At 40.8% G+C, this 26,182-nt stretch overlaps 1 protein-coding gene across 1 annotated transcript in view; it reads left to right on the plus strand.

The window, feature by feature from the left end:
* The window catches only part of LOC104277232 (kinesin heavy chain), a 73,594-nt gene that overhangs the window by 29,368 nt on the left and 18,044 nt on the right, over window positions 1-26,182 (plus strand). Inside the window, exons 3-13 of the mRNA XM_009873811.1 lie at window positions 1,400-1,473; window positions 5,863-5,967; window positions 8,540-8,588; window positions 9,439-9,494; window positions 10,321-10,408; window positions 12,378-12,502; window positions 14,272-14,376; window positions 14,719-14,867; window positions 19,011-19,159; window positions 22,159-22,334; window positions 23,839-23,907. Of these exons, the coding sequence (XP_009872113.1) occupies window positions 1,400-1,473; window positions 5,863-5,967; window positions 8,540-8,588; window positions 9,439-9,494; window positions 10,321-10,408; window positions 12,378-12,502; window positions 14,272-14,376; window positions 14,719-14,867; window positions 19,011-19,159; window positions 22,159-22,334; window positions 23,839-23,907 (1,145 nt within the window). The remainder of the gene's footprint in view (window positions 1-1,399; window positions 1,474-5,862; window positions 5,968-8,539; window positions 8,589-9,438; window positions 9,495-10,320; window positions 10,409-12,377; window positions 12,503-14,271; window positions 14,377-14,718; window positions 14,868-19,010; window positions 19,160-22,158; window positions 22,335-23,838; window positions 23,908-26,182) is intronic.

Below are 26,182 nucleotides of genomic sequence, written 5' to 3' on the forward strand. Positions count from 1 at the left end.
CTTTCCCTTTCTTTTTATCCATTTCTCTTCTTTGAAACCACCTTTTTGCGTTTTTTCTCTGATTTTTATTTTTTTTAAATTTTTTTTTTAGTGCTTCTTCCCTTCTTCACTCTTTTTGTATTTTTGGGATGTGTCTTATTAATTTATCCTTCCTATTTGGACCATCTGCATACATACGCATGGAGATAGAAATAAGGAGATCTTATGTGTGTGTGTTTATGTAATATATATGACATTATATATAAGGATATACAATATAGTGTGTATATACTTACTGTAAACACACACACACACTTTTTTGTTCTGATAGCCTATATTAGCCTAGATGCAGAGGGTGGGAAACGTAACATGTTTCAGAAGCAGAAGATCCAGCTCTGAAGGCAGGAGAAGGTTGGAAGGGGGCCGTGGGCGGGCAGGTGCTGCCCTGCCGGACGGCAGCTGGGCTTTGGGGGGTGCTCGCTGCTCCCCTATTGCTTTTATTTTTCTTGGCTCCCCCCGGCTTTGCTGCTTTCTCCATCTGGTGCTGCTGCTCCAGAGACATGGGGCAGAGCTCTGGTAGGCAGTACGATGCTGCTGGTCCCCAGTATGAGGCACGGGGACGAGAGGAAGGGGGTATCCTAGAGCGGAGCAGCACGGGGCTGTCGCCACAGGCTTTTCCCTCATTATTAGCAACTGTAATAAGTTTTGCTCAGTGTTTACATGAAAGCTGCCTAAATGGGTGGCCCTACTTAAGACTAAATTCACTCGCCTGGAGCAAGTCCAAGCCAGTAATCCCTTCAACAGCCATGAATGGACGTGAGGCAGTGCCTAAGAGCCAGCTGGTTACAGCCCTCCTGGATTTCTGAAAGCTGCTGAAGACATGAACCACTACAAAGTTAAAAATGGATATTTTTATGTTTTAATGTGGTTCCAAATTTTTCATTCTGCCCTGAGAGAAGTATGTTCTCGATAAAGCAAATTCCTGTTCATCTGTCTTCTTGGTTTGCTCTCCTGCTTTGCAGCCAAGCTTGGAAATTAATGAGGCCATGACCTATTGAGCATGTTATAGTAGTAGAAATATGCATTATGAGTTTGTTTAATTTTCTCTGTGGTGTCTGTTGGTTCAAAACGTGGCCAATTAAGTTTTTTCTTTCCCATGTTACGGAATGATATCTAGTGTCCAGAGACTTATTTTTTTTCCACAGGAAAGCGAGAGATGTCAGTAATTCAGCAGTTCTCTAATTCGGATTTTATTTTTATTTTTTTTGGCCTGAAGGTAGCTGGTTGTGCTGTACTTTTCCCATTCTTTATTGCACAAACTGTTTTCTAATTGAGCTTCAAAACTGTAAAAGGCTTATGAAATGCTGAGAATCCAGCTTTACAATGTCACTCTGAGTTTTAACTGTTTTTCTTCTTGTAGATGTTCTTGAAGGCTACAATGGCACGATCTTTGCTTATGGTCAGACATCATCAGGAAAAACGCATACTATGGAGGTACGGTGGCAAAATTAAATCAATTTGGTAGCAGCAGTAGAATTGTGTGTACCAATTATCTGAGCAAGCCAGCTACGTGGAGCACTTAGCTTTGAGTGACATATGAAAAGAGATCTGGGTGTGTTTAGCATCTACTGCTTTTTGAACTGTAGCATTTCTTTCAATGTGGACAGGTTTTTAAGAGGTGTCTACAGATATCTAGCTAAATTAACAAATGGTGAGTGAAAAATACTGAGTATAGTTTCTGCGTATTTGTCGTAACAGTTTAGGTATGTGTGTATTTTAAAGGATTTGAGGGAGATTTGTTAATCTGCAAATGAAAACAGTAATAAAGGTCTGCAGAGTTCCCTTGCATGCAGGATTATGAAAATTTGTGCCTTGGTTATTGGTTTTCTCATTTGCACTCTCCTTCTGGGAATACCACTCCCACACGTTGCAGCACAGATGGATGAGTTTGAAAATTGTTGCTTTGGAGGAGAAGAATACAAATTATACCAAATTCCAGTGGCTGAAATCCTGTCCATCTTGCTGCTCCATGAAGTGTGACGGTATATTTTTTTCCTCCCGGTCTTTCTTTTTTTTCCCTAGCTGTTCAATTAGAAGATATTTAGGTATTTTAGTCTCTCTCTAAAAAAGGAGGATCGTGCAAGCATTTAATCTTCATACAGGATTGCTCCATCACAGTGCTGTACAAGCGGGATGTGTATGTCTTGGAGCATTTCAGATCAACTGTGAACTTGAAACAAGAGGTCCGCAGTAAAGTTTTGCTAAAAGAAAGGAAAAAAAAAAGAGCTTTCATTTTTTTAACAGCATCAGAGGGTTTTGCTGCACAATTAACACAGGTGACCTACCTAACCTGAAGGTTAAAGGAGAAGAAAAGCAATATTCACTGGAGCCAACAGGCCCTGGTGAAATTGCCGTTCAGTTGCCAGTTGTTCCTCTCCTGGAGGATGCAATAACTGATGCCTCACGTCTAATTAAGTCTGTCCTTGTGAGCTGAGCCCTCACAGATGGCACAATGGCTGAGTAATCCACCAGCTCTGAATGTAATTAAATCAAAATGTCTGCAGGGCTCGAGCTGGTGCTTCCACATGGCATGGGGAAAGATCTCTTAAAGCCAATTTATATTCAGAATTACAAGCTGCGATAAAGAAAATGACTGTAGAAAAATGGCTGTTTTACTTCTTTAATAAAGAAAAAAGCTGTCATTTTAAAGTGGAATCAAGTCTGTATTCAGTTTTAATCCCCCTTTTAACCTCACATCCTCTTGTAAAGTTGCTAAAGTATGTTGTGGAAGAAAAAAAATAGTCTGAAGTTGAAGAAATAGTAAATCCTCTTGGTAATGCTGTTATGGAGGATTTTCCGTGGAATGTGAAATACTTCCTAGTGTTGGTGTTAAGCTTAAACAGGACACAGCAGTATAATATAGCCAGGATAGGCTTTCTGACACGCATACGTCTTTCTCCTGTGCTGGATAAAACATTTGCCAGCCTGTGTAGCAGGATAGATAAACTTCTTTTTTTTTTGCCAATAAGATTATATTGATGGGCTTTAACCTTATAGTAGAGTTTTCAATAGGAGGTCCCTGTGGACTGCAGTTATGATGTCAACATCCTGAAATAAAACAGCACTGTCTCAAATGCTACACTTCGCTGGCTACTGCCTGCCTGCTATGTTTGAATGTGGGAATTAATGATCTTATTAAAATGAGAGGCTTTAATGAGCAGACAGCTCTCTGTCCGGGTGCTTTGAGGGGAGTTTACAAACTGCAGTGTCAGCATGGCAGCAGCAGCAGCACTTCTCCAAACTCTTTCTGAAGTTACAGCTAAATCCATGTGAGTGGTTTCTTTTTAAATATTTTTTTTCCCAACAGATAGCTTACCTTTACTATTCCCTTCCAGTTTATGGTCTCCATAAATTATAGTGGGACCTGCTTTAATCATGACTTGTTTGAATAAAGATCCATTTATAATAGAGTAAAAATGAATATTTTTCAGTGCATCCCAGACTGCTGCAGTGTTGTAAAGATCTTAAACTTTTCTTCTTAAAGCATTGAATGGGATTTTGCTTTGCTGAAATTTCTACTGACTGAAACAGCGAGGAGGCACGAGCCCAAGAAGTTGGAGGTGCAGAGACTGAGTTACACGCACACTTAATCATGTTTTGCAGTTCAAACTCTCTTCTGAGCTAGAGAAAGCTGTGGGAAGGAGAACATAAGTATCGCAGGCCTCGTTGAGATCAGGAGAATATTTAATCAAATACTTCTTACTGGCTGCCACTTCCCCGCTAGGACTGGGAGATATGTTTGCCTGGTGCGGTGATGGCAAAGCTGACGCCCCTCTGTGCAGACAGAACTTGGAATTCCAGCCACCCTTTGGCTGAGCTCAGGACCCAGCTTCATCAGAGCTGCTCCAGCAAAGGGGGCGCTGCGGAGCTCCAGCATTTCTGCTTCTGTAGCTGCCCTAGCGATTGGGCATTTTGCAACACTTTGTAGTGTAAACGCTATAAAGTTTGAATTTGTCTGTGCTGAGGAAATACTGGCAAATCTCTATTTATGCTAGTTTAGGAAAAACTCTTTGGGAGCACTCTCTCCATGCAGTAACACAGAGAAGTCGGTTGGTTTTGGTGAGCTTTTCAAGGGCTTCTTCAGGGAGAAGGAATGGATATTTGGGAATTGTAGTGCAGTCTCTGCTCGATGGTGATGGAACCCAGCACTATGCTGGTGAGGTAAAACAAAGTGTTGGGGTTTGATTTCAGTGCGTGGTTGTGCGTACGAGTTTTCCCATCCATCAGGGATTTAGTTTATTTAATCATCCTCTTTTCCATTCTCATAGCCTAAAATAAATTGGCATATTGTATGACAAAGACTTTTTAGTTTTTGAGAAGCTTAATAGGATTTTGGATATGAGATAGCATTTAATAGCTTCCACTGCAGAAGATAATATTATTTGTATAATATAAATAAAATATTCATGATTTAGATACAGCTGAGTGCTGCTTTATAGGGAGTGCAGTCAGCAATGTAACTGATTTATCTATATTCCCCTTCTCCTTTTTTTCCCCCAAGATGTGTAAGTAAATTAAGGTCAGAAACCTAGTAACTACTTTAAATGCAGGCTTTGAGATAGAGGGAGTGATTTTGCCAGTTCTTTGTGTTAAATTTCCTTCCTCCTAGGTCGATGCTTAGAAGTTGACCGTCGTGTCACTGCCTTTTGCACAAAGGAAGCGATGCCTAGGAAGATGATATCTGAGTGTGCTAATAAAGACTGGGAAACTTGGAAAACAGGTCCATGTGACCCAGTAGTCATTTGCAAACATGCATAGTAGTGAAAACCACAAGTACATGTGTATGATTTCCTATTTTGCTAAACAAATGTTAGTGCTGAGTAATTTTTAGCGATTACCGATGAAATCTGGGTTCCCATGACTTGGAATTGTGGTTACCCTCTGTATTTTAAAGAAAATGAAGAAATTATTGCCAGACCACTGCTTCGAGTAAGGTGCTTTGTTGGGCAAACTTCCACATATCTGGCTGATATGAGCAGTATTACTTGGACAAAGTTATATTCAAAAGGTATATTAGAGTTTCTAGACACTGTGTTCTGATGGAGTTTTATGACTACTGACTCGTTCTTGCAGATTTAAGCAGTTTCATAAAACATCTGGAAATAGCAATATAGTGTACGCTGTTGTCAGAAAAGGCTTTTATTTTTGAGTTTGTATTTCTGTTCAGTTTTCAAGTGGTGTTGGCATTGCTGTACATATCTGGCTTTTTCAGAAAGAGCAATGCAACTAAAAGGAGCCGTGCAGCCAGGGAAATTGTTGGTTTTAGTTAATATTCAGGTCTTGAAAGAACTGAGGAAGGTAGCTGTGCAAACTAACACGGAGTGTAAGGCACAGTTCTCTGGCAACAGGCCCAGCAAGCTCAAATCAGAATATATTACTCTAATCCCCAAATCCACACAACCCAGATTTTCCTTTAGCATAGTGGTGAAAGAGAAACAAACTGCTTTAATACTTCTTGTTTCTGACATGTTTCCAAATACCTGATTTAACCCGGAGAAGTGGACTGTAATCTGGAATTTGTTTGTGTTTATTCATCTTTTCTTGGCGGGAGAGGGACGGCGCGTGTAGCAGCAGGACCAGCAGGCTTGGCACATGGCAGAAGCTGACAAAACAAATAGGTGCTCCGTTGGGTGAGGAATACGAACGTGTAGAGTCGTTCTGCCACCTTTTCTGTGTGCTTCCATCAAGCAAATTCCCCCCACAAGCAGCAGCAGGACCCATTCATAGGGGTTTGCTGGAGGAAGGTGTGTTTGGACAAGGCTCTCTCCTCTCTTGTGCCCGAGCAAGGCTTTCCAAGTTGAAGTTTGGTTTTTGCGCCCGCAGGGAAAGCTGCACGACCCTCAGCTCATGGGAATCATTCCGAGAATTGCACATGACATCTTCGATCACATCTATTCCATGGATGAAAACCTGGAGTTTCATATAAAGGTAAATGCGGAAGGACGCATTACGTAACGGGGCGGGTGGAAGAAGGTTGAACTGGATGGGAAATCTGCATTCATGCCAGAACGTGGTGCTGCAGAATTTTTCCTTTCTCCCTCTTGTAACTCCAAACCCCATTATGTTACTGAGGATATTTACTAGAAATAATCTTACATAGTTACTGGTCTTTGATGGAAGGTTTTCTTGGGTGTGTTTTCAGCCCAGGTTTGCTAGTCTGCTCATTGCCCTGTCTTTCACCACAGCTGGTAGCTCAGCCCATTCATTTCACTGCAGCTTCTCCAAAGACTGTGCCTCAGCCCCACTAGTTATGACCATAAACACCATTGCTCCCCATGATGTCTGTGAGAGCATGGACGTGTCCTTCCTGTCTCAAGGATATCAACAGTCCTTCATAATACGTGGCTTTGTAAGGGAGGAAAAATGGATTTGGGCAATTTACGGAAGGATGTTCAGAAGTAATTTTTAACTTGAAAGCTTACGTGTGGATTTCTTAAGGTGGTAGCCTAACTCTTGATTTGAACAGCTACTATGTTTTTCCATGTCCCTATCTCGATCCCAGCCACATGATCTCTGCAATTTTTTTGCATAACCTTTAATTCCTACTGTTCATCTGGGGGTCTCCTGGGGAGCTCTCAGCTATGGGGGGCATTGGTCCATCTGGCAGAGTTGGGGTCAGGCAACAGCTTCCAAGCAGATGCAGTAAAATTACCCAGTCGACTGCAGGAAAAAATGAGTACTCCTCTGTGTCATCTGTCCCCAAAATACACTGAATATCCCTGGATGGCTTCAGGAAAGTCAAATTGCTGAGCACAGGTGGTGTGAAAGCATTGTCCCTTCTCCAGCTCGATAGGGTGATGCTCTCTGAGAATGCAGCTCTCCTCCTCTTTCCTAAGGTTAGAGATGAGTGACTTTTTAGTGCTGCTTGCATTAAAGCCCTTGAAGCACCCCTAGGGGTGTATATGTATATATTTTAATAATGTAGCACGGTACCTCTGACCCAGCTACTGATCTGGAAGGACAAGGTCGTTTTGTGTTGAGAACCTTCATAGCGGTGCCTGTTGTTGGTGTGCCTGTGAAGTAGACAGAAGCAGCAGCCTTACAAAGTGCAAATAAACCATCTAAATATTTTAATAGACCTTAGATTAAGCTCTTGAGCTCCTTGAGAAGAGACGCCTCTGAATTTTCATAGAAATGGCTTCCGTAAGAGTGACACTGATTTCTCTTTATCATCTCTAAAGCTCTCCTGTGACTGTTGCTGTTGTACTTGGTGGCAATTGGATACCAATGGGTGGGGACCCCATTTGCACAACACATAGTAAATTCCTGTCCCGGCAGAAGATTATCACTTTATAAATCATGTTCTGCCAGCACTGAATTGTTTCAGCAGTCTCCTATCATAGCTGACGTTCATGAATATCGTAACAGAAAGGCTGCTGAAATAGCGATGAATGAGTGAGTGGTTACACGGGGAGCTGTCAGTGAGAGAAATGCATGCTCTGTCACTGGGAGCAAGGATTTAACCAACTGTCACACACTTCTAATAACTGAGCCAACATGGAAAATTAATATCATTTTTTTCTCTCTTCTCTTTAATAGAGACCCATTTAGAACAGGGAGTCTCCTGTGTGTGTTGGTCCACAGCAGTGTGTTAATAGGATGATATAAAAACCACATGAGTTGAGTCTGGGTGAACCGGGCTGTTGAAGTGAGCCGGCCCAGAGGATGGCTGTAAATGGGAGACAGGCGAAGAAAATGCACAAAAGCAAAATATATCTGTGTTTAATAGCAGTTGTCACATGGGAAGATCAACTCATCAGTATAAAAACCTAGACAATTTATTTTTCACGTGAGGGAAAACGATACTTTACTAAATAGCTAAAATTTACTGATATGTAGAATTTAGCCATCTAGTATTCTAGCTAAATAATCCCTGAATAAAACTTCTGTAGGGTGCAGTTAGGCACCACCGCCCTAACGCATTTCTGTTTGCTTCTGAGTCGAATACCCTTTTATTAAGAGAATTATTAATTCATTCTCCCTCTCCTTATTTATTTATTTTTTCTTTGAGGACAGTTGTCTCTCTCTTTGTTCCAGAAAACTTCATTTTCCAGTTTCTTCCTTGGGACTTGATTCAAGACCAAACTTCTCCATATGCTTCACTTAAAAGTTTAATTTCATAGATACTGTTTAGGCTTATGGAACTTGTCTGTTAAAGCACTGAAGGTGCTCTATGGTACTGGCAGAATGCATTTGCTTCTCTTCAATATTTTTGTCAATTTTGCCTGTTAAAAAAAAATAGTTGAAGATAAGATGTATCTGAAGTGGGTTTTTTTTGTGTACTTTCCTGATGAATCACTGATAAATGGAGAAAGATTAGTGACTTGTGAATCGTTCAGAACGCAAGTCTGTTCAGATGCGAGATGTAATTCAAGCTATGTGGGAGGTGGGTTTTATTTCCAGTTTGCTGCTTTCTGTTTTGACAGATATGGAAATACAGGTATGGAGATTTTTAAATCGCCAAAGTTTAAATCTGTAATGTTTATGATTACTTAATTAGGTTTCCTACTTTGAGATATATTTGGACAAAATAAGGGACCTACTTGATGGTAAGTTCTGCTTTTCTTCTGTGACTAAGTGTTTTTTGGCTCGGTATAGTGCTTTGAATCAACGCTTCAGGGGAGACAGTTTCTTTCTTTGAGAGTGATTTAAATTTAAGCTGTGTGACTAGGTTTGTGAAAGAGAATTTTGCAGTTTAAGTCATCTGATCTCTGACTGTTGTGCACCCACCTCTGCAGTGCTACATAGCTTGATTATAAGTCAGAGCATAGAGAATTTTACAGACTTCAATGCAGGTCTGAGCCTCCTTGGCCGTGCATATTGTTCAAGCAAAACTGTAATCAAAAAATGGATATAATGTTCTGTTGGGATTCTTGTGTTGAATTCAGAATACATTTGGTTCAGCGCATTCCTTGCTTTGCCTCTGGTGGGTAGGGTTCGTTGGGAGTGATCTCGCTCTCTTACAGTTGGTGTCTCTGGATGTGTGCTGTGTGCTAAGGGAAGGATGAGCCGTGTGTGTTGAGTCAGGCTGAAGACAGAGAAATGCTAATGGTCCGTGCATTTGAGCCTTTTGGAATTCCAGTGCGTCCTCCTGTCTCTCTTGAAATTCTTGCTGCTTTGGCAAAATCCAACTTGGTCCGTGTTTATTTTATTAATCCGCACAATAAAAAAATAAAAAGCTTTTGTGCCATAAAGTTAACTTTAAAGAAACAGGCATGAGATTGACAGAACAAGAAACTACTTTTATGTAGCAGAAATACTGATAGTTCAAAAGGGGTGGGAAACAACTACAATTCTCATTTACAAGTGGAATACATTCATGGTATTTGTCTGTCATGCCTATGGCTGACACGTTATTACCTTTGGCATGATCCTAATGAGCTCCATCTTTCCTTCTAGTGTCAAAGACAAACCTCGCTGTACATGAAGATAAAAACAGAGTTCCGTATGTTAAGGTACGAGGAAAAGATGATGCTTGGTTTTTCATTGTTTCTCACGTATGAATTTATTTAGACATTTCCATTTGTATCCCAATGCTGAAATGATTCAACTCCTGTTTGGAGTCTCAAACGTTCAAGTAGCGTGGTCTCTACATTTAAACTGCTGCCTGAAATATCAATGGGCTTGACTCATTTTTACTTTATTTTCCTGACTTTGAACTTTTACGTTTTGTTGGTATGATGTTAAGTTTTAAGTATTCATATTCTCATTTCATGCCAGATTTGAAAGAAAACGTCTCGAAGAATTTGATTCTTTAGTATTTTTTGCATAGATGCTGTAATCCCACAATATTTTAGAACAGAGCTGTTGCATTAGGAATTTGTTGTATGACTCCCCAGGCCCTCACTTAAATGCACACATGACCCGTAATAATAAACATATTTTTCTGTTTATTCTAATCCTGGGGAGGGTAGAAAAAATTGATAAAATAAAATTGCATTAAGGCAAAGAACAAGGACTGTGTAGTTTGAGAGAGAAAAACTAATTTGAGTATGTAATCTAACCCAAATTAATAACAGGACTATATGCTGTATCATTCCATGTGTGCTTTGCTACTGCCTGTTTGGATTTGACCGAGTCTTTAATCTGTGAAAGAATATTTTGTCTCAGGTTATCCTGCGGACTCTTCCTGAAGGTTGTACAAAGGCATGTGTTTTGTCCCACGAGTGATCATGTTGGATGCTGATGGTTATTCTAATTATTTTGCTCGTTCTTCCTGATGGCATTTGCAGTACTAGGACACTTCCTAAACTTTTCTGTTTTCGTCTTGCATGTTTTTAGGGTTGTACAGAAAGATTTGTATCTAGTCCTGAAGAAGTTCTGGATGTCATTGATGAAGGGAAAGCCAACCGTCACGTCGCCGTTACAAGTAAGTGTTCTGTGGAGGCTTTTCTGGCTCTAACGTGCGGGTTGTACCTTCCCAGCGGTCTGTTGATTCTTCATGTTCACAAAGTACTTTGAGCTACTTGTGTGAACAATGTAATGATGCACAAATTATAACACTTTAAAATGAATAAAGCTGTACTTTTTTTTACCACTTCACTGCATACAGAAACACTTATTGACTTTCAGCTTGAAGAACTCCTGAGCTTAATATGTGGCTTTATGTGGTATTGTTATATAAAATGTCAAAGTACGTACCATTGCCCATAGTACGGATATTTTGAAGTTCTGTATAACTGAAATTATGTATGTACATCGTTCTTTGTGCTACAAGTCAGAACAATTCACTGGTCGAACAGCAGGCAAAGACTGTGGAGCAGTTCTCAGCCTCTGCCTGCTTATCTCTCGCAACTTATCCTGGTGTAGCAGTGACTCGGGTTGAGTTCCAGGGATGGCAAAGCGTTAAAAAATATAATAATTGCTTCTGCCTGTGCAAATTTGTTGGCATTGTGCTGCATGCAGCCCCTTAGCACCACGGTGATAAAAAAGGGCAGGTATCTTCAGCCTGTTGCCCCATTTATGCTGTAAAATGTGTTTGGTCCAAGCAGTGAGCTTGGCAGAACCTCAGCTTGTAACTCACATCTTAGTGGTGGATGGGATTTTAGGTGTGGTTGTTTTTTTAAAAAAGTATTTTTATTTTTGATGATGCACTGGCTAACCTCTTTCTCTTCCACGTCTCTACCTTCTTGCTTTGATAAATGCTATATTGCTTTAGCTTTCCCATGCCTTTCTCATCATATTAATAGAAATATGTTCTCTTTTCTCAAGTAACATTTCCTCACGTAGTTTCTGTTATTTTCTTTAACAAAAAATATCCAAAACGCTTTTTGCTGTGATGCTAGCTGTTGTGTTTGGTGCACACAGAACAGTTCTGACAAAACAGAGAATGACTCTTACCTAGACTGGAATGGTGAGGTGCAAATTTGGAAGTGGCAAATTTGGAAAAAACGGAGTTTGGAGATGGAGGAGAAAAAGGGAGTTCAGAGAAACATTTCTGGGAATGGGAGAAAAGTCATAGTGGATTTGAAAACAACAGAGAAAACAGATGAGAAAGTGGTTTACTGATTCTTGATATTTTCTTTTTGCTACTGTATGAAATTTCAAGTGTAATGTGGTTACTATCAGCCTTACACTTAGTAAAAGCTGAAACCTGTAGCTGCCTGTGTTCTACCTGCTGCCCGGGGGAAGGAGGACTTTTAATTACATAACAAATAAAAATCCCTCTCAAATATTAAATAGTATATTTTTGATGAATTTTTTTACTACAGTGTTGGCAGATCTCCTCACATAGTTGCACTGAGACCTGCTCAACTACTTTTTATTGCAATTATTACTACTACTTCTCTTTAAATTTCTTTGCTCAGCTCAAAACTATTCCTGTGTCCAGGATGCTGAACACACATCCTCATTGGAGTTCCATGCCGAAGTAGTGTCTGCTGTACCACAGCAGTTTTTTGTGTGAGCTGTCTATACTCATGAAGAAACATAAGAGGACAGAACCTGCACTTTTAACCGTATCAGTGAAATGTTATTTTATTGTTCTTATGTTATGGGGTTTTTTTACTCCTTTTGATCATATATTGTTGTTTCGGAGGAAAAAAAAGCTTTCAAAAAAAGAAGGAAAAAAACCCCAAACAGCTTTTTTCCCAAGCCTGTCATTTGCCATGAATCTGGTTAATTTGGTCATGTTGAGAGAACGTAGGAACTTGTTCTGTGGTCCCTGACCTTGGTTTGAAGCTTTTAACGTAGACACTGCTGTCAATACAGAGGTCTGGGCTCTCGAGCGAATGGCCTCGTGCTTTTGGATTTGCTGGCCACGGGCTAGCTCTGATGAAATATGATGTCCTGTCAGGTTTTAAGGTCATTTATACAAACTCTTTCAAATGTGGTTGCAGATATGAATGAACACAGCTCTAGGAGCCACAGTATCTTCCTCATTAATATTAAACAAGAGAATGTGGAAACTGAGAAGAAGCTCAGTGGAAAGCTTTACCTGGTAGACTTGGCTGGAAGTGAGAAGGTGATCTTTTCCTTTTCCTCAACTTGTTGAATGGCATCACTAAACTGATTGTATGAATGTGTGTCCATGCAAAACTAAGCTAGATTTTACAGAAATCTTCTTTTAGGTTATCACTGGTGTGGCAAACTTTTTTTTTCTTTTGTTGTGGGAGGAAGGAAAGCAGCAGATCAGAACTATTGGTATGAAATGCAAATCCCCAAAATCTCCAATATACCTTCACTTATAAAGAAGTGAATTGAACCAGTATTAGTTGTGGGTATTTGAAGGAAGTAATGTAATTTTAATGTAATTTGTCCAATTAGACAGCTATTTTAATTTGCTTATATTCAGACAGGATCTATTTCTAGGTTTTCTGTAATTATGTCGTGTATTAGATCAATGAAATGACATCAGTTAATGCAATTATACAGCTGGAGTCTATTTGAAGCTCCCTGAATGACTCTTCTGATTGCGGTGGCTATTTCTGCTTTCCAGTATAGAAAAATACTAGCCAGAAAAGAACTTGAATATGTTGACCAAAAAAGTAATGGTCTAGAACAGTACTGCAGTGGAAAAACATCATTGTTTCCCAGTTCTCATTGTAATATCTTCTTGACTGTTCAAAATTCTTTAACTGTAAACGAGATAAGTTCTAAACCTCATCATTTTGCACTGCTATGGAATTCTTTAATGAGGCTGGATCTTTGGTGACTACTGTGTGTGCCAAAATAGTTACTCATGATGAAGCACTGTCTCTCACTGTGGTCAAAGATTTCTATTTCTTTCTGAAAATGAGAAGTAAAATAGAAGATTTTGCTTGACACCCTGGGCAGGTTGCTCGTTGAGACACAGTAGTGGATAAACCATCGGTACAATGCAGAAAGCTTTTCACTTGACTAGTTAATCATGTTAATTTTTATTATTGCATATAATATTAAATGTTAAGTTAAAAACTTCTATAGTGGTGTTTGAAAAATGAATGCTAGTCAGGCTTTCCTCTCCTCTGAAAAGTGGTTCATTATGTTCCTTTGGACTTTTTACTTCTGGACTTCAGAAAACCTGAACTAAGGGTTTCCTTGGTAGATTGTCTTAAAGGATGCAATTATATTTCTTTTTATGTCATGTTGCATTTTCAGAGGAAGGTACAGGTACTGTAGTTTCAATGTAGAGAAAAATACATGGATTTATCCCCCTTTTCTGTGCCCTTCCTCACCCACTCCACTGCCCCAAAAAAAGAGAGAGAGAAAAGGCTATCAAACTGCATTGCTCTCTAAAAGAGCGCTGGTCTTAGGCCACCAAACTTCTTGCCTGGGCCACCTTGGGATCCAGTTTTTGGACCAGCAAACCTTGCATTCAGGATGAGCAAGATCACACCTTTTCTGTCCTGATATTCTTGGTCCATGCAAGCAAAATCCAAAGCCAAGATCCTTGCTCAGTGGCACAGGCTGTGCTGCTGAGCGCGCCCTGAGAACGTACCTGGGATGTTCCCTGTCTGTGCCCACAGTCTGGTCTTGGAAGTGTTCCTCAGGTGTCCTCCGGCGAGCACGGCCTTTACCAGCTTTTGTCCTGAACAACCTGAGGGTCACTTGCTGGAAGAAAAAGGTAGAAGTCTTGCAGGCTTCCACCAACAGAAAGGTGGATATAAAATTTGCCTTCTTCATGCTGAGGATAATCTTACTTTGTTTTTCTTCCAAGAGCATCTTTAGCTGTTACACTCTCTGCGCCGTAGCTGTGTTTGTACAAGTGCTTGCTTGCAGCGGAGCCTGACTGTTGCCTGTTCTCTTTGGTAGGTCAGCAAAACTGGAGCGGAGGGGGCTGTTCTTGATGAAGCTAAAAATATCAATAAGTCTTTGTCTGCTTTAGGCAATGTGATATCTGCCTTGGCAGAAGGAACTGTAAGTAATCCTGTTTTGTGTTGTTGAAGAATGGCTTTTTATTTATCTATTTCTTTGCCATGCACATGAAAAAAAATAAGTTAGCATTTCAATTCAGAAAGAGGAAAATATTAGCTTTCCAACCACAAGCCAGTGACTCTGTTGTTCTACTAAAGATAAGAAACTAATTCTCAATGATTTCACTTGACTGGTTATCCCATCTTCGCACAATCAAAACAATTGCTCTTCGGGATTATGTGCTTTAAACTCATTAAACCTGTCATCGTCAACTCATGTTCTCTCTCAGTATGGTATCATTATTTTAAACAAATGATTCTTGTCTCTTCCTTACCTTTTGATTAGAAAACCCATGTTCCGTACCGAGATAGCAAAATGACCCGAATACTTCAGGATTCCCTAGGTGGGAACTGCAGAACCACCATCGTGATCTGCTGCTCTCCTTCTGTGTTCAACGAAGCCGAAACAAAGTCGACCCTGATGTTCGGACAGCGGTGAGTCCTCCTCAGCGTTGGGCTGGGCAACACGTTCCGAGCGAGCCATGCCAAGGGGAGTGAGAGGAGCAGGCATCTTAAAATAGGGAGGTTATGCTTTCTGGAGTTATTCAAAAATAGTACTGGAGAACTTGAGAAAAGTGTCTCTTCATTCCCTGTGGTACCAGAAAAATAAATGTTAATGTTGGCTAGCAGCTGCACTGCTTAGAAGCTCGGGTAATTTTTCCTGCAGAAAGTACAAAGCTTTAGCGTGCTGCTTTGAAATTTTATGGGGAAGATAATGGTACTGGGCAGTTTTCTGTTGGCTAACTCAGTGGGAAATACTCCGTTTTGCTTTATCTGATAGGGCTCTTGATGCTTTTAAGGTGTGTCTTCTCCTTAAATAGTGTTATTATTGTTAGGGTTGTAAAAAATATCTTTTAAACTGTTAATTAAAAATGAAGAATGTATATAGCGTAATAGTGACAACTTTAGTAGGTTACCATGATAGCTCACAGGCATAGTTTTATAGGATTGGAGGATCTTAAGAATTTAAGAACAAGTCTTCAGAAACAAGCAGGGATAAGAATAACTTGGAAGACTTCAGAAAAAATATTTCTCTTCCATATGTGTTTGCTGGCAATATTCGTATGAAATGCATTTAGAAAGTTTGGAAAAATAGGTCGGGCTTATTATGTAGTTGATGCTTTTGTTGTAATTGGGGAGAACACTGATAGTTGAGGAAATTATTCATTTTATTTGTGCAAAAGAAAAAGAAAAATACTATCGCGTTATGGTTGAGCAAAATAGAATTTAGTTAACAGTTTGTACGATGCGATAAATTTGGCTTTGACTGAAAAGGGTTTATTTTTCACCATGTATAATTTTCGCATTGAAGCTCACGCTGTTAAGGAGCATTTTACATTGGAAAGTAAAACCGTGTATAAAAAAATTAGTCTGACAATCTTCTATTAATTCATTGCCCCAGTTTTATTCTTAAATGTGAGCTTTCCTCGGATTTCCTTGAGCCCTTTAGCGTATCCGTGTAAGAATACGCACTCATATGGCCGCGGTTGGGCACAGTCCCTCGTCAGGAATAGCTGCAGATCCATTTGGGTTAGGGCTGGAGGGCAGATCTGCAGAACCAGTATTGACATGTCACCTGCTGCTGGGATTTGTGGAAGGTGGGGAGGGACCCGCGTGCCACGAACCAGGGAGCTGCGAAAAGCGTGAATTCCTGATTCACTTCATCAACAACGTGCAGGAAAAACTGTCAAAAAGGGACCTTCACAGGTTGCTGCAGTAAGTTTTTATGGAGAAGGACTATAAAATGAGGAAGCTGTCATTACATATAATCAGGTAAAGAACTGGGGTGCAGTTCTAAATCACTGTCGTGTGATGAACTGGAGTTTATGTTACTGAAGATGTAATCTTCTACTGAAATATATATTAAATATTGTATAATATATGCACATAAATAATTATACACACATAATGTGTATCACAGAAATTTACAGTAAATGCTATTAAGATGCAGCAATTAAATAAAGAATATTAAGAGTTCTGAAGTATAAGGAGTTGCACCATTTTTGTGGATGGTAAAAGTTGAATTGTTTGAATGGTTCACAGTTTAAACCTCCCCACGTAAAATTTTCTGACTTGCAGGTGATTTCAGCTGAGTGTGAGTCTCGTACCTGTGTAGAACAGAAGAGTGGTCCCAGAGTTCCTGCTTGTTCATTCTGGATAAGGCATTTAATATTAAATATATGAGTAGGTACCATGTTAGGTTTCGTTCGGCTTGCTCTTATGCTGAACTTTCTGTCTGCAGGTATGAAGCAAAAACAATATAAGCAGTAAAATGCAATAGTTCAGATTAAGGGGATTAAAAGATAGCGTAGCATTTTAAAAATTATTTTTTTTAATCTAGATTAAAATTACTTTGCATTTGCTCTGTAATGTGTAACAGTGCTCCAGCATCTCTGGGAAGTTGTCTGCTTGGGTGCTTGAGGGAGTGTGCGCAGTTTCTGTTTTATTTCAGTTTACTTTTTCTCTTAGTTTTGTTTCTTTTTTTCAGTAATTGGTAAAATTTGCCTTTCTGTTAGGGCAAAATAATTTTAAAACTGACTCTGCACATCCTGGCTAGTAGAGCTTGGGGCGATGTGACAATGTGACACAACTAAGACTTTTCTCAGGAAGACAGACGTTTTTAAGATGTTCCTTACTGAAGACTAGAGTGTCAGCTGAAAGAACGAGGAAGAGAACTGCATACTTCGTGTGAGGGCTTGCTTGGGCTTTATTGTGAGTTTTCTGCTTGTTTACTGAAGAACTATAGAATTGGGCTGAAATGCGAGTTCCTCGTGAAGGACATGCAGTTGTAAGAAAGGAAATACAAGTAGGAGGGCTGGTGATGTACTGTAGGTACATGGTGTTATTTGTCAGCATTTTGGATAGAAATATTGCTATCTGTGGAAATGGTTTCTTTTACAGTCTCTTTGGTTGTGGCGTTTTATTTTTCTGATGCAAGTGTATGAAGGGTCTGAATAACATTAAAGGGAAGGTATACGAGTAGGGCGATTAGTGGTTCCTCTGTTCTTCCTAGCAAGAAAGAATAATACCACCATTAAAATGTGAGGAGAGAAATTCATCTTCACAAGCCCGCTCACGCTGATCAGCACGTGCTTGTGCTCCTCTGTTAGCAGCGAGTCGCTTTCTACTCCATCTTTTCTTGTGTTTTTTCTATTCTTCGTAATTCAAGTTGCTACTAAGTACTTCATCCATCATTAGGGTAACGCAGTCGATAAACTACATGGTGTGGCATTTTTCTCCCCTGGTGCAGTTAAATGAGTGGAAACTTGAGCCACGCTTTTTGGCAGAGACAATATGTAAGAGCTAACTGTTAGGCGTCTGCATATTTTAAAAGTATGGGGTTATTTAAAAATGTTTCTAAGGTAATAAGAACTCCCGTTTGCCACATGGTGCAAATCACTGGGGCGCAGTTTGGAGCGTGAGGCACAGACATGGGAGCAGTTTCTTGCTGACAAAACAAACTGCCAGGATTTTTAGCGATCGGCCACATTTAAAGGATGCTTTAGAATCAGGAAGAAGAAGAAAATAATAAAGATTGCGTGCTCTCCCCAAAGGAGAGTTAGCCCATTCCTACGTGTAGTTTCTGGCATTGATGTTCCAGCCTATGCTTTACAAACTGGTAGGAGGTGTCCTTGTTATTCCTTTACTCTTATTTACTCTGACGCTGGAGTAATTTAGAGGGGCTCAGTGTCTGAGCAGCAAAGGGCGAAGATCTCAAGCTTTCTTAATTCATACCGATTTGTTTGGCTTTTCTTTTTAAATGCGGATTTGCTAGAGTAGGTGCTGTGTGTTCTTTTCTGCTTGCTTTGCGTTTTCTAGCGCAATTGTTTAGGCTCAGTTGGAGCTAAGCACTTTCACAATAATAAAGTGGTGGTGGTTGTTGTTACAAGGGTTTAAATGTGGTATTTTTGCCTGGAGGGGCAGTAACTCGTGAGCCTGCCTACACTGGTGCAGGCTCGAATTCAGGCTCCCTGAACCTTCATTAAAAGCCCAGAGTAACGCAGTCACCTGGTGGTGACCAGCGATTCTCCTCCTTCCTTTCCTTCCACCCTCAGAAATGGATTTGCAAGCGCTCATTTGGCTTTCAAGAAGGCCAAGTTTCCATATCTCTGGGTTGACATCCTTCGTGCTTGACATGCGCCAGAATTTTGCTGGTGGAGTTCAAAGTGTGGTTGTTAAGGGCCAGGGTGAGCCTGTGGTCAGATGCTGGTGTCCCAGGCCAGGAGAAGTTGGGATGTGACAACTGACCTAGCAGAGCCATAGTGGCAGGGCTTGATTTTGTCCTTAATCCAAGAACAGTTTCTAAGCTTCTCTTTTTGGAGGAATCTGAAGAGGCAGATCCGTGTCTGCTCCAGGCTGCTGGCTGCTGCATTTTGATATAGAAGAATTTCTGTTGAGGTTTCCAGGTAGCAGCCGTGCTGAGGACTTAAGGGAAAATGGAATTGTGGCATTCCTTTTAGCAAATAAACTGCAAGTATTTAGTAGTTTTCCTTTGTGTAACGGAAAAATTTCTGAATCCTTTAGTGTTGTCTCACGATAAAAGTTGCAGAGCAGCTGACGCTTGGTTTTGTTGCGCAGAGCTAAGACAATTAAGAACACGGTCTCCGTGAATCTGGAGCTGACCGCGGAGGAGTGGAAGAAAAAGTACGAGAAGGAGAAGGACAAAAACAAGAGTCTGAAGAATGTTATCCAGCATCTAGAGCTGGAACTGAACAGGTGGAGGAACGGTATGTACCAGAAAATGGGAGTGGGTACCGGTCTTTGTGTTTTTTGAAGTGATGTATGTTTAAATCTTGCATTAAATCACAGCAGTCGTACTAATTCTAAGCTCGCTGGTCAGAGGTGTAGCTCACCCTTAGTAATAACTGAAAGGTGAAGAAGCAAAACCAGGGAAACCAGCAGCAGCCGTTGACCAAAGATACCATTTTAAATGCCCAAACTACAGTGATATCAGATCTAAAGATTACAGGAAGGCATTGATATTTTTAAATAATGTTAGTGATATTAATAAGGAAAAAGTAAAATGCCCTTATGTTTGGGGTTTTTTTAAAAAGAGCTCTGCTCCTCAGGTGTGAGAATCAGTTCTGTAATGCTTTAAGATAGCTGGATCTTACTGGAGTTTTTTAATAATTGAATTTAACATTAGAATAAATAGACCTTTAGTACAATGACGAGTGTCATCTGATTAGAAAAAAGACCACTTGTCTTCTTCTGTGGCTTCTAGGTGAAATTTGTGTTAAGAACAGCCAATTTTCTGTTTAGAAACACAAGGAATTGCTGTTCAGGGTAGATTGTAAAATCAACTGTCGGGTGGGAGAGGAGGAAGGATATTTTTATGCATACATACAGATTAAAGGATTTGTATTTAATCTGGGATGTTGACAAATTATTTTAGCAAACCCTCCTTGCTTTTTGCTTTCATTCCACATGTTGAAAGAAAGCCCAAACAAACAAAACCCCCAAACAACATCCCAGGAAGCAACAAAGAAACAAGCAACCCTCCGAAGACACTAGCCCTGCACACCCTTGCACCCTGAAACCCCAACAGTAAAATACTGCTTCTTTGGAGTCATTTTTCTTTTCTAGATTGCTTTTCGTCCTGGTCCTAAGTGTTGATGTGTCTTGCAGTACCTAACCCTTGCAAACATGAGGCATCTAAAGCGAGAACAAATCTGTCATTTAATTATTAGTCACACTTTGTTTAGCACAGGCAATTCTGGTTTTCAACATCCTGGGTGAAATCACTACTTAAAAGATAATACCTGACCCTGATGGGTGCAAAAATTCGCTTCCTTCTTTCAGCTCCCGGTGCTGTTTACTTGCCTTTCAGATGAGATCGTTACCTAATGATCGTGCTCTGTGTCTTTCTCGGGAGACTTCAGCCCAGGGAATATTTCCCTTATCAGCATAGCGCGATTGCTATGGAGACAGCCGGGTGGCTGCTGGTGCTGAGGAGCGCTGGGGATTTATAACCTGCTCATGTGCTGCATGTTTCCTTCTGTGTTCACTAAATGTGACGACTTCAATTTCTTTCCCATTCTGGAAACACCATTTTATTTTTATTTTTTTAGAAAACCATATAGAGATCCTTTCTATATGGTGTGTAAACAAGCTTTCTAACCTGCTGTCTCTATTGTTTTCTCTAAATATATGCACCTCCTCATCCCCTCCGCCTGTCTGGCTTTTCTCATTGGCGTTACCCAGCAATGCATTCAGAATACTATTGATTTCTTGTCTGACCTTCTGCAATAGCATTGTTTGGAAGGATATTCTGTCAAAGGAGACTATAAATGAAACCGTCACAGAAATTATGCCTTGAATGTGAAACGCAGGTAGATGCGTCCCATTGGTATAGCTTCTTCCATAAATTTAGAAATAATATCCAAAATAAAATTGCAGCAGAAAACAGGTGTGCCCAGTTCTCCCTGAAGCAGGATTTCAGCAGACCTGTGGCCAAGGGCACAATTTGTGTTTTAGAGGTGCGAAGTTTTTCTTCTCCAGTGGTTGAAAATCTAAACATTCATTTATTTTGGGAGGCTCCTGATGGATTCTCTGCAGGCTGTGGAGTGTTGTTGTGTGTGCAAGATGCCATGGCTGGACTGCACCTTATCTTTCCTAGTCTGCTCCAGCAAAATGCAACAATGAAAAATCAATTCACATTTTTCTTATTAACAATATAAACTATCATTGCACCATTTGCAACAGGGCAAAAAGTATTTTGAGAGAAGTACTTTTACAGAGGTTGTGATGCTTGGCTTTAGGTTACTCTTTTTCATGGTTTAAGCTTGAAAAAAATTATCTTCTCCATTAGCTGGCCGTGCGCTTTCATGCCCTGTTTTGTTCTATTTTGGGGCCTGAATTAACCTGCCTTTTTGCTCTTTGAGATATTTGTCCTGTTGCCTTGTTTCCCTGGCAGTGAGATAAATAGTGCCTACGCTATTTTGGCAAGAGGATGGCTAGTTAAAGCTTTACAGGAATAAAATATTTCTTAGGTTTTCATAGGAAAAGAACCTGTTTGGGCAGGAGGGTTGGGTGTGATTTTCCCACCCCTTGAGCGATGCGTGCACTCTTGCTGGACTCTAATGCAAGTAGATGGTGATTTCTGACACAAGGGTCCTTGCCTGTCCTTCTTCACTGAACTGCAGCAGCCTTGGGGTTTTAATGAATCCCGGTTTGGGATGCAGTTTTGGGCCCCTCACAACAAGAAAGACATTGAGGTGCTGCAGCGAGTCCAGAGAAGGGCAGTGGAAGTGGTGAAGGGTCTGGAGAACAAGTGTGATGAGGAGCAGCTGAGGCACTTGGGCTTGTTTAGTCTGGAGAAAAGGAGGCTGTAGGGCAACCTTATTGCTCTCTGAAACTACCTGAAAGGAGGTTGTAGCGAGGTTGGTCGCTTCTTGCAAGTTACAACCAGTAGAACAAGAGGAAATGGCCTCAAGTTACACCAGGGGAGGTTTAGATTGGGTATTAGGAAAAATATCTTCACCAAAAGGGTTCTCAAGCACTGGCACAGGCTACGCAGGGCAGTGGTGGAGTCACCATCCCTGGAGGTATCTAGAAGACGTGTAGATGTGATGCTTGGCGACATGGTTTAGCAGTGCCGGGTTAACGGTTGGACTTGATGATCCTAAAAAACATTTCCAGGCTAACCAATTCCATGATTCTATGTCCGTGGTTTTGGGCAACCCTCTCTCTTGGATTTGAATGACCATGGATTGTGTGCTTGCAGGAGAAGCTGTGCCTGAAGATGAACAGATCAGTGCGAAGGACCAGAAGAACCTGGAGCCTTGTGATAACACCCCGATTATTGACAACATCACACCCGTTGTGTCCAGCATCTCAACAGAGGAGAAGCAGAAATATGATGAGGAGATTGCCAGTCTCTACAGGCAGCTGGATGATAAGGTGTGAACGTTTGGTTTGACTCCATTCACTGGGTGAAAATGGAAAATGAAGCCAAAATGGGTGGAAACGTGTGTATTTCTTGAGCATCACAAACTGGAAAACATCTGAAAGTTCAAACACCCGATCTTGCATAAAACCAGATCTTGCCCTGTCACATCAGCTATCTGCCTCTGTTCCCTCTGCAAATAGTGTTTGGGGGAATTCTCCATGAAGTTGGAGCCAAATTTGCCTTTAATTTTAAGGGTCTGGGCTTTTCAGCAAGTACAGGCTTTTCAGCACTCCTTGAGTGATTTTTGTAAAATCCTTCAGCAAACTCTAATGTCATCGTGCAGTCACAGGAGAAAGAAAAAAAAAGGAGACTCTATCTGAATCTTTTTGAAATATATATTTATTGTGTATCAGAATTTTAAGGAAAATATACAGCCACCCCCTGGGTCTGTTTCTGTTCGTGGTGTTCTAGCTGGGAACACTGGAGTGCAGGTGGCTTTTTTATTTATTTATTTACACAGCTTGAACTACCTCATTGGCACTTAAAACTATCGGCAATACGTTTACTGAGCACTTGCCATTAAGAGCTGTGGCTTGTGTGAAGATAAGAAGCGGGGAAAAAAGGCAAATTAATGCCATTGACTGTGTTGGATGAGAACAGCTGCTACTTGATAGCTGTATTTGCTATTGGAAATCAATCTATTAGCATGCTTGGCCGTGAAGGACAAAATATCGGTTGACTCTGATGGGTGAAACCCAACCATTTCTCTCTGGCGAGTCCCTTTAGGGAAGGGTGTCGGTCACAAGACCAGAGCTGGACTTGCTTAGGAGCTGTGCTTAGTGTGCGTCCTGTGGTATTTTGGACGAAGGACTCCTACAGTGGAGTCCATCATTTTTTCTCTTCTGCATTTAAGATCAGTTCCTACCCGTGAGGCTGCTGTCTTCACAGGGAAGTTGAAATGCCAGTACTGGACGCCCGGCTGTGCATTACCTGGCAGTGTTTTCTTCACGGAGTAGGGAAATAACATTTCTGCAGTTGAGGGGTACAAGTCCCGTGGCATGGTTTGAGCTTCCCCTTTCCTGAATGCGGTTCAGAGCTAGCTGTAAATTGGAGCTGGCTGATAAATCTGTCTCTAATGATCTTTCTTCAGCTGAAATTTGGAGACAGCGTAAGAGAGGGAGAAAGGGTGTGTATGAATTTGCACATCTATACAACATCACGGATGTTAGGAAAGTGTCCTGCAAGTTATGAGGTGCAACTCTGACCCCACGGGTGTCTTGTGTACCATCAGGGACGCCTCTGCTTAGGTGTATGATAGAGACAACTGCATGTATGCAGTGCTTTTACTGTGCAGCTCTGTGTACGTGTATTTTTCTCTCCTCATACCACTCAAATGCGCACAAGGTTTGCCATGGCATTATTCTTCCTTCTTTTCTAGAAAGGGGGAATAAGAGTGACCAAACAAGGACTGCGAAAGAAATAAGATAAAAAATCTCCAACCTTATTTCGTTGCAGGATGATGAAATCAACCAGCAGAGCCAGCTGGCAGAAAAACTCAAGCAACAAATGTTGGATCAAGAGGAGGTAAAAACCAAATTAAAACCCCCTTTCATTTTGCTTATGAGCCCCTAGTTTAGTGATTCTGTCACCGCTGTTGTTCATACTAACGGGCTAAAATTAAACAGGTAGGAGAAACTAGGTTTGAACTTTGAATTTCATAGTAGTCTCAGGAAAGTGTTAAGCCTTGCTAACTCCTTATGATAGCATACCAACCTGCTGGGAAGTGATGCTGGAGATAGCAAGGTAGGAGTGTGACCGATATTTTTCACTTCCAATGTGTTTTTCAATGCGTCTGTATCCTTTCAGGTATCCATATACTACAGACCGCAGATAGTTAGAGATTTCTGAGATTTACAGTATGAAAATTACTCCTGGTTAAATTACTGATACTCGTTATTTTGTCAGTCAGAGACAGTACCGAGAAAAATCTGTAAGACTGAAAAATCAGTTATTGGTGTTGCCACAGATTTGCTTTAAAATCTTGTATTGCTCACTTTAAACTTTTTATTTCATGGTTTCTGTCTGTAAAATGAGTTTTTGTTTTTAAGATGGGGAATATAATAATTAAATTTACAGTCGAGTCATTTCTTTCTCTGTTACTTGTTTACAAGAGGCTTTGAAGATGCAAAAGCTGGCAGCAACACCAGATCACCAAGTTCCCCAAATGTTGCTGTGATGGTTTTATGCTGGTTTTCAAACCTCAGGAAACTGGACAAGGACCATTCAGACCAAATTATGATGATGGTGTTGGGAGCTCACCCGTCATTAGTGTTCCCAAATGCCGATGTCTTTTTGCCTGAAGCCCGGCCGTGATTCTCTAGGAACGTGTCTCTTGCAACTTCCAGGCCCCTTCTGTTGGAGCACAGCAATATTCTGGCTGCTTTTTTTGGGTGTGGAACCTCTCTTGTAATTGAAATATTATTCTGTCCATGTCTCAATCCTTATCCAGGTTCTCAGAAAAGGGCTTCCAAAGTTTGGCTCCTTAACGGGGAGAGAACAATGTGTGAAAGTGTCTGTCACTCATCACCCCTGACTTTCCTGCCACCTTGGGGGATGTATCCTCGCCATAGGAATGACCAGTTTTGTTTTAGTCCATGATCAAGCTCTTAATTCACTTGTCACAACTTCCTTTTGATTACTCTGGGTTGTGTGCCACCTGTGTCTGTGGCTATATTTTTTATATGGAATTTTATGCCTTCTCAACAGCATTATTTCCTGATGTGTGTTATTTACACCAACTCACTTCCCTCATCTTTCTTCCATTGGTGTGCTCATCTAAAGCTTATTTTCCCTCACGATTTTTCCTGTGTCTTATTTTTTCGATGACATGCCCTCCTTTCTTTGTGTCAGATATTTGGGAGCATGCTGTACACTGGCTTATTTACCCCCCTCTTTGTGTTCCATAATCAATATTGTATCTGGAAAATCAATCAAGTTTTCTCACCCCTGCCTTACAGACCACTTTTTCTCCTTTTTTGTACACGTTCCAGCGTGGCTCTGCTGACTTATGCAAGTGTCCGCAGCTGATGTGGCACTGCTTGTTCAGAAGGTTTAGCTGGTCCATCTGTGAAGGTTGTCCATCTCTAACCTTTGAGAGCTAAAGCGATATTTTTTTCTTCTTTAAGGATGTCGAATTAATTTTTTGAGGTTTTGTGTTCCACACAGCTTCACCTGCGCTGCGGGAGCGATGTACCTGTTCTCTGTGAGCACTGTGATCAGCTCCGTGACACATGAGCTGCAGAGCAGCTGCCTCCCTCTGCTTCCCCCTAATTAACCAGAGCACTTTTTTGTGCTTGATTAAGCTAGCAGGTTAATTGTAAATCTCAGGCCTGCCACAGATTGTGTTGTGCTGATACTGGTGTCTTTTGGTACCTTTTCCCCATTGGCTTTTGGGGGAGATTTTGACTCTCCCACTCGTATATCTCACGTGCTGTGAGCCCTTTGCCCACAGCCGATCAGTATAACGTGTTATTAAGAGCCTTTTAAAAGTCTTGATATCTTTTTCCACCTCATGCCAACCAGAATGTTCTGGGGAGCTGTGTTTATGCTTTAGGTGATATATAACACTTCCCTTTACTTGAAGTCACAGTAATATTCACACAGAAAAATTTCTTAAGTAAATGTAAATAATGGTTCCATCTGTGTTTAGTAGAAAGATTATTTTAAGCTATTTTGTTGTTTAAATATTTACATGCCATCTGGCTTTGGCAATTCAGTGGGGTTTTTTCCGTAACGTGAGTGCACTTCTGAGGCTGCAGCATTACCAGCGAGATAAATTCCCCTTACATCTGAATCCTCT

The sequence above is a fragment of the Apaloderma vittatum genome, unplaced genomic scaffold (genome assembly GCF_000703405.1).
Source record: "Apaloderma vittatum isolate BGI_N311 unplaced genomic scaffold, ASM70340v1 scaffold8307, whole genome shotgun sequence".
Taxonomy (NCBI): Eukaryota; Metazoa; Chordata; class Aves; order Trogoniformes; family Trogonidae; genus Apaloderma; species Apaloderma vittatum.